At 36.0% G+C, this 12767-nt stretch overlaps 2 protein-coding genes across 2 annotated transcripts in view; one reads left to right on the top strand and one right to left on the bottom strand.

Annotated features, from left to right (window-relative positions):
* scarb2c (scavenger receptor class B, member 2c) overlaps window positions 1–7445 on the bottom strand; it is a 17388-nt gene extending 9943 nt beyond the window's left edge. The window contains exons 1-8 of the mRNA XM_065243614.2: window positions 7223–7445; window positions 6269–6426; window positions 5825–5969; window positions 5299–5490; window positions 4520–4611; window positions 4314–4433; window positions 1905–2083; window positions 1700–1818 (exon numbers count right to left, since the gene is read on the bottom strand). Of these exons, the coding sequence (XP_065099686.1) occupies window positions 1700–1818; window positions 1905–2083; window positions 4314–4433; window positions 4520–4611; window positions 5299–5490; window positions 5825–5969; window positions 6269–6426; window positions 7223–7345 (1128 nt within the window). The 5' untranslated portion in view covers window positions 7346–7445. The remainder of the gene's footprint in view (window positions 1–1699; window positions 1819–1904; window positions 2084–4313; window positions 4434–4519; window positions 4612–5298; window positions 5491–5824; window positions 5970–6268; window positions 6427–7222) is intronic.
* Window positions 7446–7562: 117 nt separating this feature from the next.
* c18h18orf54 (chromosome 18 C18orf54 homolog) lies at window positions 7563–12759 on the top strand. Its single transcript, XM_065243612.2, has 8 exons — window positions 7563–7759; window positions 8156–8425; window positions 9276–10004; window positions 10245–10401; window positions 10612–10678; window positions 11709–11858; window positions 12137–12186; window positions 12262–12759. Exons 2-8 carry the CDS (start codon window positions 8182–8184, stop codon window positions 12341–12343), a joined length of 1479 nt encoding a protein of 492 aa, XP_065099684.1. The 5' UTR covers window positions 7563–7759; window positions 8156–8181; the 3' UTR covers window positions 12344–12759.
* Window positions 12760–12767: the final 8 nt, after the last annotated feature.

Below are 12767 nucleotides of genomic sequence, written 5' to 3'. Positions count from 1 at the left end.
AGTGATCGGACACAGTCAACATCTGATATTAGCTGATCTATCTCGCTGGGGTTGTACTAACTTTATCTAAACTAATATATCTGAAAGTTTAACAGCAGCACAATGACGCCATCTGCTGGAGTAAAAGTTCAGACTCAATATATCTGTGCTTCACACACAGCCGCTGTATAAAGATCTTAAAGAGTCATGATGATGAAATACTAAATAACATGAGATCTTAACAGAGGTGGTTGTGTTGCACATCATTGAAGATAATGTAAGCATTTGTTGAAATCTACATCATGTGAATGTCACAGGTTACAATTACATTAAGGACTGTATGTAGCAACCATTTCTCTCGGGAAAGCTGAACAAGAATTGGAGACAGGTGGACTTCGGCCTTGCACATGAAGGCAGTTTTAGTCTGGGGAAAGATGCAGTACCCACTCCTTTTCAATCTCTTTAAATACAGTACTGTCATATTTCATCTATAACAGTTTTACACTGAAAGTGAATTGTACTATTCGTTACACGCTGGATAGGCAACTGGTGCCCCGTCCTTCTTCTCACATCGTCCGTGCCCATTTAAGCAGAGGCGTCAAGCCCATTTAAAGTGAATGATTTTTTTAGCCAAACGAATTTTGCATGCAACCTCCAAATTAAAGAAGCGTCCATTAATCTGTTACTTGTCTTTTTATCTGTTTAATATGCATCATATTATCAGTTCTGTGTTAAAAATAATTGCAATTAAACAAAGTGTAGATTACAGCATTATTGCTTTTGGAGCGTTGAACATTAAAATCCATCACGTGACTTTCATTGTTTAAATACTTTATGAATGTTATTTTAAAAGCATTTTATAGAATAATGTAGCTGTTGTGCAAATGCATTAATTTCACAATTGAGCAGCTTTAAACAGAATGTAAATTAACATAAATGCCATATCAGATGTAACTTCTGCATGTCATTACTCTGATTAAATTAACTGATATATGGATTTGACATAAAGTTGGTCAACACTTTTATTTTGTTTTTTTTTACATGAAGGCAGGTGGGCTCAGATTGTTAGAAATATAAGTGAAAGTGCCAAGGAAAATACTGTTTAATATTTATTTTAATGTCTGTTTCTGCACACATTTCTGTGAGCTGTGCACAATGACCACATTTACATGCACCCTCATAATGCGATTAGAATGGGTTTTTTGCAATATTGTGATTATACTTTAACCTCATGTGAACACAATACTTTAATAGAAATACTGCGATTAAGCAGTGTATAAAACCCTTACGGGCACTGTCATAATATTTCTGTCTTCACAACACAGACATACTACATACGTCCATAAAAACACGTTTGTCATTTAATGTAAGTAAATTAAAACAGTGGACAGTATATGTAAGTTCATCATTGGGCTATGTGTGAATAATCAGCCATGAATTATTGGAAATAATGGCATTATGGGGGTGCATGTAAACGTAGTCAATTTGCCTCCTTAAAAATAATTGGTGCATGACGCCCCTGATTTAAGTTAGGACTGGATAAGAAAGAGGGGGTTTCATGACCCTTTACAGATCAAATAAATGCTTTGACTGTGATTTTGTCATATCAGAAATGCCCGTCATAACCTCTGATGATGATGACAAGTCAATCTAAATCAAGCCTTAACTTCTCAGACTTGAGTGTGTAGTAACAGTGGAGGTCTGAGGATTCAGGACATACCGGGTTTACGTCAATGGCTGTTTCATGTTCCTCCTTCCTGGGGTTCATTCCAAAAACATCCTGGACGTATTTGTCATCAGCCTGATAGAAATGAGGGGAGGACATGATGATGGGAGCTCCTGAAACCAGATAAAGAGAGAGAGGTTATCATCTGATCATCTGCTCTGACACACACACACATTTAAACACACAAACACTGATCTACCTTCTTTACACACGCTGACGTTGAGCAGACCAGAACTGAGACAGGTCCCGTTAGGAACACAGAACCCAGCGTTATCCGGATTAATGGTGATATTGGCAAAAACCTCACTGGGAGGAACGAAGCGAAAGCCGGGGAGTCCTTGTACGCTCACGTCTGATTCATACTCTGCATACAGAGATCTGGACACAAAGACAAATAACACTCTGAGATTTTTATTTCATTTTTTTTTATTTCATTCAATAAAATTGGCAAATGTTCCGGACATAGAAGGTCAAGCAGAACATGACTTTATGACAAGTGAGATTTCTGTAAAAATCATGAAATGATTGAAATATCCCCTAAAGATAAAACACCAGAAAGAGTTTCAGGGTTCTGAAGTAAGATTTGTTTTGTAATGCGTTCAGAGATGATGAAAACAAAGTGCCATGTGACCATCTTCTGCTGTATTTAAACAACCAATGACCTACATACCAGATCTGATGACAGTGGCCAAAAACTGTAACAAAAGTCAATAAAACTTGATCACACACAAAAGACGTCTGATAAGATAATATGTTCTACAAATCCATTAACATTACTTGATCAATACCTTTTCAAAACCAAACCACTATAGCTCATTATGGAAACAAAAATCTAAGAACATTTACTAAATGAAGAAGTCACCAGAGGTTTCTGTTTTTAAATTCTGTTGACCACAGCTATCTTTCAAGGTCTATTGTGACAACCAGCAAAGAACTAACATAACCTAACTACATGTACGTCTTTGCTGAAAAGATCACGTGACTTTCATTACTAAACGCTTCACCTTAGCATTATTATATCAATAAAAATCTAAAAATCTATCCACTTTATTTTTGACGTAAATATGGGCTTTTGTGTAAGACGTCTAGTGAGCCACTAAAGCTAAAGGTAGTTGTATTGAAAGTGACACGAGTGTGCTGTTTTAAATGGCTTGTTAATGTTTATTATAAACTCCGGCATCATTTGTGCAGTTAAGGGTTGACATAAAGCTACTACAAACACCATAAATATCTACGAAACATTTGTTTTAACCATAATCCACACACAAGTGCTGAATGTGTATGTGGTGAATGTGCACCTATAATCTGTATTCACAAATCCATCCAGTAAAACCTTTCATAGAAACTGCCAGTAAACAATAAATACAATAATTGTTTAAAAACAACTAATTATATGCTGATTTAGCTGGTTTATTTATTCTGCTTTTATATATTATTAAAAAAGTGGGATTACAGTACAGAATCAATATGTACAACATAAACTGATTATTAGTTAATGTTTATAGTTTGCGCCTACTTTTGTTATGTTTTGCATTAAATAAACGAATTTCCTAAGCTCATGTCTCTCTCTAGTGTGTAAGAAGCGATGTAATAATATGTTTCATAAAACAAAGACAATAATGAATACATGTAATAGTTTAATATGTTTATTAAGGTTTGTTTAAATAACTTACAATTTGTTGAATGAGACAGATACTGCTGCTGAATATCAGATAGCTTGAAGCTTGAAATGCCGTCATAAAACTCATTATTCAAATTAAATATTGCTTTTAAAAAACATGAATTCTTTGTCTATTTCATGTACAAACACTCGACGGACTTTCCCACTGTTGAGGTAGTGGTATGCCTCTGTGCTTTAATATTTGTGCATTGAAGACCCATCATCCTCGAGCATCAACACAAAATAATCAAATATATATCATAGTGAAAGTGACATGAACTTGGGAAATGAGGAAATTTCCTTGTTTTTATTTAAAACATAACAAAATTATGCGCAAAAACACATTAACTATTATAAGAACATACAGTTTATGTTGTATATATTCTGTACTGTATGCTCATTTTTGTAATAATATATAATAGCTCAATAAATTAACCAGCTAAATCAGCATAATAGTAGTTATTTTGAAAAATTATTGTATTTATTGGTTACTGTCCGTTTCTATGAAAGGTTTTGATGTGTAGATACAGATCATGGGTGCATCTGCGCCACATACACATTCAGCTCTTGTGCGTAGATTATGGTCAAAACAAATGTTTTGTTTTGTACCAGCTATTGTGTCAACCCCTAACTGCACAAATTATGCTGGTCTTTCTGGTTTTCATAATAAACATTAACAATCTTGTTAAACGGCACACCCGTGTCCCTCATAATATCATCTGATAATAATCAAATGATGTATCAGACCACTTCTTCATTTCATCCTCCCACAGGTGTAGTAAATATTTACCATAATGGTTTTAACTGGTGGAAGACTCGAACAATACAGGAAAAAGTTCACATCACTTACTTCCACGTTCGAAAATAATATGGATATAGTAGCTTCTTTAACTCTTCCATGATCGGGATCAGGTGTTGATTGAATAAGATTTACTGTTAGTCTCCTACCTGCAGAGATCAGAAGAAAATATGAAGAGTTTCTCCGTCTTAGTGATGACTGGATGAAAGGAGGCTCCATCAGTTCCATTGATCATGTTACAGGAATCAGTGCTCCACCAGTTTAATGAACTAACAAACACAGAATAGAGATGATCAGTCCTCTGATAATAACACCCAACTATACAGGAACACCTCAGATGATCTGCCGACCGTACCTCTGTCCGTTCCACTTGTCTATACGAGCAAAATCCTTATAGTTCTGCGTCCCCGTCAAAAACTCATAATCTCCGTCACTGGTGCCGTTTTTCTGAAACACATTAAATGAACTAACGCTTAAAAACAACTTTAAAATCAACGTACTAACCTTCTTTAGGGAAATGTAGAAAGATAAATGTTTAAATGTTTAAGCTGACAGACACTCAAATCCGTTATTTAATGTGTTCTCAGTTTGTCACAACCCAGCCAAATTTGAATAAATAAAAAAGTCTAATAAATAAAATATGTCGAAATCTTGAAAAACAGGCAGGATTCTCTGTTCTCAGACGCTGGGGGCGTGTCTGCTGTCAGCACTGAAACCACGCCCACTCATGGGAAAGCTGCCATCTTTCTTAACTTTCAAATAATGCTACAACCTGAATGGATGCTCGCGATTGTGTTAGGGGCGGGGCCATGCACGGTGGCTTCAGTGTGTCATCGAGACACCGTTTTAGCCCCACCCAAATAATCATTAACACCGAAATGTGGAAAAACTATTTGACGGTGTAACCGTCTTTGTAATGTGTTTCAGCAATACATTTCGAGCATGTAAAATGTGTGCAGAAACAATTCTCTGAAATGACCTTACATGTACTTTAAATCTTCATAAATATAGAAATAATACAAATGTTTTCTCAAACATTAGATTACAACAACAAGTGTGTGTCATTGTAAACACAGATAAATGCCATAGCTTCAGGTCTACAGATACAGTAGTTCATCATGAGAGAGATGGTACCTTGTAAAAAAGTCCAAAGTTGTCATCTAGGGTTGGGACAAATTTCTTTAGATCTTTGAGCAGAGGGTCTTCATAACCCCAGAGCAGGTCACCCACCCGAAAAGTCCCAAACACACCGATTCCCTTTGATAACATCAAGTCATGGATAATCCGACTCATGATGACAGCATCTTTGAATCTCTCCATCACTGTCTAATGTCAAACACACACAGAGAACCAGTGTCATTGTAACATACAGCAGATAAATATCTTTTAATATCACAATAGACACACATGAAGCTCAAGCCATAAGCTACTTTATTATCAAGTGAAACTTTGTAGCTCCTTCACAATCCAGTGATGTGTGTTTAGGGGTCTATTTCACTCTAAATTATGATCTTCAGGTAAGTAATGTGTTTTATTTTTGCAGCAAAGTCATGAGAATTTGGGATAGAAACATGTTTAACCACACATGCTCTCATTTCTCTGCTCTTTTTCCAGTAGAGATATATTTCACATAAGGAAGTGTAATAATGTGGCATCTCACCACAGCAGGTATGTTGACGGTTCGGACGATGTCGTCCTCTGAGCCACGTGACATATTAGGCTCAAACACGTATGTCTTTGGATTAATGGCTGCCACTTTCGTTCCGTTATCCAAAAAGGTCACTTCCTCCATCGGTCGATACTCCCTGAAAAAAAAAAAGGAAATAGGAATGTAATATTTATCCACAAACAATCGCATGTCAATTTATAAACAGAAGATGTTTCATTCAGACACATAAATAGTCAGAAAGCCTGAAAGTGGACAGAAGCAATGATCTAGAGGAACATCTGATGTCAGCAGATTCAGTGAGAAGGAAACATGCTCAGCGAAACCAGGACATGTGACACACCATCATGATGATACATCCAGAGAAATAACTATGACTAAGTTATTGAGTCAGTTATGATCTTTATCCTTATTACTGACCCAAGAGCAGATGCTCACCTGTATGTGTACGGTCCGATCTGTACGACGGAGGGTTTGGACCCGTCCAGAACCTCTGCAGGATTGGTCAGATTAAAAAAGTAAAACTGCATGTAAACCGGCGGTGGAGGGTTTTGCCAAACTGAGAACGCATCTGTTCCATTCACCAGAACGATTTCCTGTAAGTTAAAGAAGATTTGAGTCACTTTCATGAACTTATAGTTTAGTTTTCTGATTTGACTAAAAATCAGCCGGATGTTTGAATCAGTTCTGTATGATCTACTATAATACATCAACACTACATCTATTATTGAATATAATGATAGTGATTCATTCATCGATATCTGGATTTTTTTTTTTTTTTCGCAAATCTTTTGGTTTCTTTAAATTTCTTGTTCAAAAGACACTTAGATGTAAATAAAGATCTGCAAAATAAGTTATCATTATTAACATTTCTTATTTATACTGCACCGTGAGGTTTCAGTTAATCCACAGAACATATTTCTTGTAAATATTTAAAGAGGGCATATTTATATGATGCATAATTAATTTTATTTAGTTTAACCAATTTTCTGTTTGTCACTCATTTTACTGTTATTACGTTTGTGTTATATCAGTCTGATATCGGATAATCATTGCTTTGTCCACTAATTGCGTCACATTTACAGTAAGTTATCTGAAAACATTCAGGCATGCGATTTAAGTGTGATTAAGAGTTTTTGGGTTCACTTCATATACATGCAGTCTATGATGTAAACATATATCAAATGTCAGATTATTAACTATGATACAGTGATGGTATCGATACTTGCCTTGATATAAATACAATGACACTGCAAGATTCTTCAAAGTCTACATGATAGTGCAAAAAGAGCTAATAATAATAATAATACTGTTAAATGTATAAACTTTTGTTTAAACAGACACACAAATGAGAAGTTTATAAAGTAAGAGCAGTATAAATGTGACACGGACCTGTTTTACCCTGTTGTTTATTAGGTTCTCAAAGACTTGTGACAGAACCATCGCGATTCCGCAGATTAACAGCAGAATAGACAGAACACCCACAGTGTAAATACAGCAGGACCTCATCATCATGACCCGATTCTAGACGGCCAGATAGAAAAAGTGAGCGAGGGACTGACAGTGTTTACATGCTTCGCGAACTCAACAAAAATCACGGTAGGCGTGTTGTATTCATGCGGACTGCGTCGCATATGAAATCAAATACCGCGAAAGCAGCCTGCTTCGTATGCTTTCGACTCGCTCTCGCGGTACCTTGATGTCATTGATCGATCAGTCTGAGCAGCGCTGCACGAAATAGAACACGCCTTGCGTATGTCACATGTATGGGCGAAAGTCATGTGATTCAGTGCGCATGCGCAGGATTGCTGGCGGCGGTTGTCTGAGTGATTTTTGTTGTAGGTTTTCTGAACCAACCTACCAGTTTTTTTTTAACAGTTGCTTTGCTTTCGTTTTGTACCGAGAAGCTTTCTTTACTGGATTTCTCAGGTAAGTTTCCGTTTCGTTATTAAGTTCCTGGTAAAAGAAAAGTCAAAGTTTAAACCGGTTCGTGCAACATTGTCAGTCAGGAAATAAGTTGATCATTCATGACATAATGGGTTTGCATCAATACAAATACCATACCTAACCATAACTTAGTGACTACTACACTGGCAGTAACCAAGCAGAACGATTTCATCAACCACTGTCAAACCACTTAATTCCAGCCTGTTATAAAACTTAAAAAACTGATCCTACAACACAAACTTAGTGCAGTATTCTTGAACGACTGGATAAGTTGCTAAATATCATCAATAAATGTAGTTAAAACATTACAGTTATTAATGGTAAATAATTATAAAGTGTTAGAGATCTTTAAATAAAAGTTATCTTTTAATTTCGCAGTGACTGCGCTATGAATCCAGTGTGTGATGATGATGTCATCTGATGGTGTGACGTCACCCGAGTCCACCGTCACCTCACTGTTTGCAACATCAGGACATCTACAGAGCAGTTTAGATCCAGATCCCGTCCCCACCATCACATACAGAGATAAACATTATGTCTCTGCTTCAGAAGCTCTGGATGCTTACATTGCTGACTTCCAGAAGACTTCAACAGGAAAACTCAAGATCACCAAACAACTTTCAGTACCTCATCCACGAAACCGAGATGGTAACTAGGACCCATTTGATCTGATTTAGACTTTATTGGCTAATCGGTATTAATTATTTTTATGTTATGAATAATAACTGATATATGATTAAGTGATTAGGGTTGCACAATTCTGAGGATATTTTTTAAGGCAGGAAACTTTACATGGAAATTAATGGAAATTTACAGGAATTAATGGGAATTAACAGGGAAATTTGAGGAAATTGCAGAGTTGCCTATAACAGGGAACTTAAATGTAGTTTAAAAAAATCTTGCCACATAATTCTATTTAAAACAAGATAAATGCAATTTTTACACTGCACGTTCTTCAATCACATGCACACATCACACTGCTTACTGAAGGGCCATTGAGGCCACATCCCCTAAATGTACTTACATTCTTCCATAAAATGCACAGATCATTTCTTCAATCTTGCACACAAAATAATGTTGATATGTCCATCTTTGCATGTATTTACATAAATTACACACATTTGTTTAAAACCTCCTTGTTCTGTGTGTAAATCAGATATGTAAATGTAAGCTAGCACTATTTCATTACAAATATATAAGGCTATCATGTAGCTCAAGCTGTGATGCTCTTTCTTCTACATTCTGCTAGCCAGAATTACAGAATTCATAGAGAATTACTGTACCGCCACTATTTGGTGGTACAGTAATTTTGAAATTATATATTTAAAAATAGTATAATTTTGAAAAAAGTTTATTATGCTCATCAACCTGCATTTATTCTAGACGCAATAAAGAAATCTGTAATGTCTACATCAGCATGGCTGAATTTAGTGTTTCATCTGCTGTGTCTCTTTCCTTCATGCGTAACTTGCACCTTTTTTGTTTTTGATATGTGCAGTACTAAAGACGAGTTTAACAGAGGGAGAGCTGAACTTCCTGAATATTCCCGTCAGGAATAGAGACTCTGATCGTCTCAGTATGACCACTGATGATCTTCTGGCTCTCCCGATTGACGGCTCTCTGCCTGTGACCCGCACCTCCGCTTTCCTTTCACAATCTGAGATCTTACCAGAGGGGCGGAGCTTTAACTCCAGTGCCTGGTCTCAGCTAAGACCCAGTGGAGCTCCAAAACGCTTCATGCACCCCAATCCACAAAGAGCTCCGGACACAGGAAGATCATCAAGAAAATCCCTCCCTGTGGATGATTTATTGATCGGAAGTTCACTGCATCGAGGTCTCAATCACCGACCGTCCCACCAGAAAGATCCACGCCACACTCCCAGATCCCATCACCTCCCACGCTGGCTGACCAGCCAGAAATCTGAAATGGATTTTTCCGGAATAACCAGCGTTCCTGACTTAAAATACCCAGGATGGCTGGAACAGTGTGAGGAATCATCAGCCGGCAGCAGTCGGATCGCTCCTCCTCACAGAATTCCATCTTGGGTGGATGAACTGGAAGAATCCAGAGGAGAAAGACACTCAGAGACTGAAAGTCACAAAGATGTCAAAGGTCATCCTGGAGCGCTGTGTGGATCTGAGGATCTGTGTGACCTGAGGAAGCTGCATTTGCAGATTTCAGAACCAGTAAACAGACAACAGGCACAGGATAATAAACTTTTTAAAGGTTTGTAGATGTTAACAAAGTCCAAAATCTACCAAACGCTTGTGTGTGTTGTCATCTGACTTTTAATATAACAACTCTTTCTTTACAAACACAACATTTTCCCCACTTTATTTATTTTGATTAAGATGATCTGTACTTTTAAAAGTTGACATTAATGTTAAAATTAAAAAGTTTTAAAGCCTTAAAATGAATTAAAACGAGTCATTTGAAATCCTAACCAGTGTTTCTGTGTCTGTTCAGATGATAAGATTGATTCTCTGATCTTCAGAGCTGAGCAGATGCTCAACTCATCATCTCTCGGTCTCTGTGGGCCGGTTACAGGACACAACAACAACTCAGGAGATACGGATGACAGCCTGGATGCAGACCGGTCCTGGGAAAATCCACCTGTGACATTGTGAGATGGTTTAATTATTTGTCTTATTTATATAGATTTATGCATTTACTGAATTAGATGGGCAACATACTAAGGTCATGTGAGAGTGTAGCATACTACAGAAACTCTTACACACTGCATACTGATTCACATTCACGTCTCATTTTATAAATAGTTTCCTGTGTGAACATGGCAATGTTTGATTAATGAAATGCGTCCTGTTATCTGTAGTAAATCTCCAGTGACTGTAGGTGGCGAAGATGAACAATCACAGCCTGAAGAACAGCAAAGAAACCTGGTAAAGCATGTGACACTCATCATTACTGTACTTTCTGTTTCACCTTTAACCCCTTTAACTCTTCCTGTCCCACAGGTGGGATATTTGGCATTACATATATAAAACAATAATTTCTTAGTCTAAACCTACACTAATCTTGACAAACTATATTTTGTTGGAAGCTTTTAAGATTATAGTTTTTCATTACCATTTTGCAAAATGAATGACACAGTAAGAGTAATTTTCTAAAATGTCACGGGTGAACAGGTGGGCCCAAGGTGTTATTACATATTTATTATTCGATATCCTATAAACCTGAAATAATCTTGACAAACTATATATTGTTGGAAAGCTCTAGGAATATAGTTTTCATATTTCAAGGCTATTTGATGGTAGAAATTATTTTGTTAAATGTCACTAAACCCATAGAAATTCATAGAAATTCTTATATTTATATTCTTATAATTTATAATATTCTTTAAAACAAATCTATGCATCTTCAAAAATATTGACAACCTATATATCATTGGAAAGCTCTAAGAATGTAGGTTTTATATTTCAAAACATTTATGCAGTAATAATAATGCAGTGACAGTAATTTATTAATTTGTTACAAGTGTATGTATCTAACCGTTGAAACCTTTACGCCTTTGTTGGTAAAACCACTAAATGTGCTCCAGAAACCTAATTTATTTGAGATTTTAACTTAAAATTCAGTTCAGAACTAGTTAAGAATTGTGGCTTTTTTCTAGCATTTTGAGTGTAAACCATTTTTATTTTTATGTTTTTAAATATAAATGCATACTTTTTTGCACTATTTTTATTTTTTTATATAAATTTAAACTGCTATAACTATTTCTTAATTTAATATTCACAACTCCAACTTTCAAGTGTCTTTTTTAAAAAGAGACCAAGTTTTGAGTTAAATTAATTTGAACATCTTTTCAGTTCTTGTTACTTAACAATCTTTAAAGAGAAGTTGACTATTCTGTCTTCAAATGCTTATATTTGAGTAAATAGATGAGAATCATTACTGTGTCTCTGTCTGTAGTCTTCAGCTTCCGGTTCATCCGGTTACGGCAGCAGAAAACATCCAGGTCCAGTGGAGGCGCTCAAACACATGCTGCTCCGCCTACAGGCTGTGGAACACAACATCAATCAATCCAACACATCAGATACACAGAGAGAAGAAGAGGAACAGGTCATTCTTAATCTCATGACATTATAATCAATTATCAGCTGTCAGTTTCAGTCATTATAATAAGAGGAATGCACTGTCAGAAGGTATAAAGATGACTCATTTACATTCATTTACTTCAGCAGATGTTATCCAAAGAAGTTTATCACAGTTTGTGATGTAAGGGAGATGAACAGAACATACAAATAGCTCACATTAAATTCAACACTGGCTCATGCATGTCATGTCACGCATGAAAAAAAACAATCTTTTAAAGGCTGTTATGTATTTTTTGTTGTCAGGTGGACAGAGAAGAAAATGACTTGAAGAGAAGTGGAGAGTCTTTACAGAGGTCAGATACTCATGTGATGTCATCGGTGCAGAATGACATCATCAACTCAAGCTAATGCTTTATGTTTGTTTTCAGAGTTTTGCATCATGTGGACAGACTGAAAACTCTTGTGGATGTCATGAATGAGAAGAAAGACGAATCACACAGAGAAACCTGAAGTTAATTTTAAACTCTGTCCAGATCAAACCACAGACTGTATTGTTTTACACACAGCTGAACTCTTACATTTGTCAGTTGCCATATCTATATGCCAACAAGGCCAACCTGTAATGTTTTTGAAATGTACATGTGCCAACAGCAAGATTAATATTTATATTTTAACTGGATCATTATATTGAATTTTACATTTCTATTAAAAATCCAAAGTAAAAGTAAATGTTGGAGAACTATTTTTGCCAATGGCTTGAAATGATAAATGAAAAGATATTTAGATAAATTTAGAGTTCACTAACAACAGTTGTGATCAAAAGTTTACATACACCTCGCAAAATCTGGAAAATGCTGAACATTTTGGAAAAGAAGAATGGAAATGATATAAATCAAGGGTTTAGTTCTGCCCTGAACAAGTATTTTAAATATAA

The sequence above is a fragment of the Paramisgurnus dabryanus genome, chromosome 18 (genome assembly GCF_030506205.2).
Source record: "Paramisgurnus dabryanus chromosome 18, PD_genome_1.1, whole genome shotgun sequence".
In the NCBI taxonomy this organism is placed as follows: domain Eukaryota; kingdom Metazoa; phylum Chordata; class Actinopteri; order Cypriniformes; family Cobitidae; genus Paramisgurnus; species Paramisgurnus dabryanus.
The sequence above is the reverse complement of the archived record's forward strand: the minus strand, read 5'-3'. Positions and strand labels throughout refer to the sequence as shown.

Bases quoted from the DNA above. Each gene is read 5' to 3' on its own strand.
- c18h18orf54 (XM_065243612.2), top strand. From the start codon at position 8,182: ATGATGATGTCATCTGATGGTGTGACGTCACCCGAGTCCACCGTCACC. The intron at 10,402-10,611 runs GTGAGATGGTTT...TGTTATCTGTAG, and splicing joins GAAAATCCACCTGTGACATT to TAAATCTCCAGTGACTGTAG. The intron at 11,859-12,136 runs GTCATTCTTAAT...TTTTGTTGTCAG, and splicing joins AGAGAGAAGAAGAGGAACAG to GTGGACAGAGAAGAAAATGA.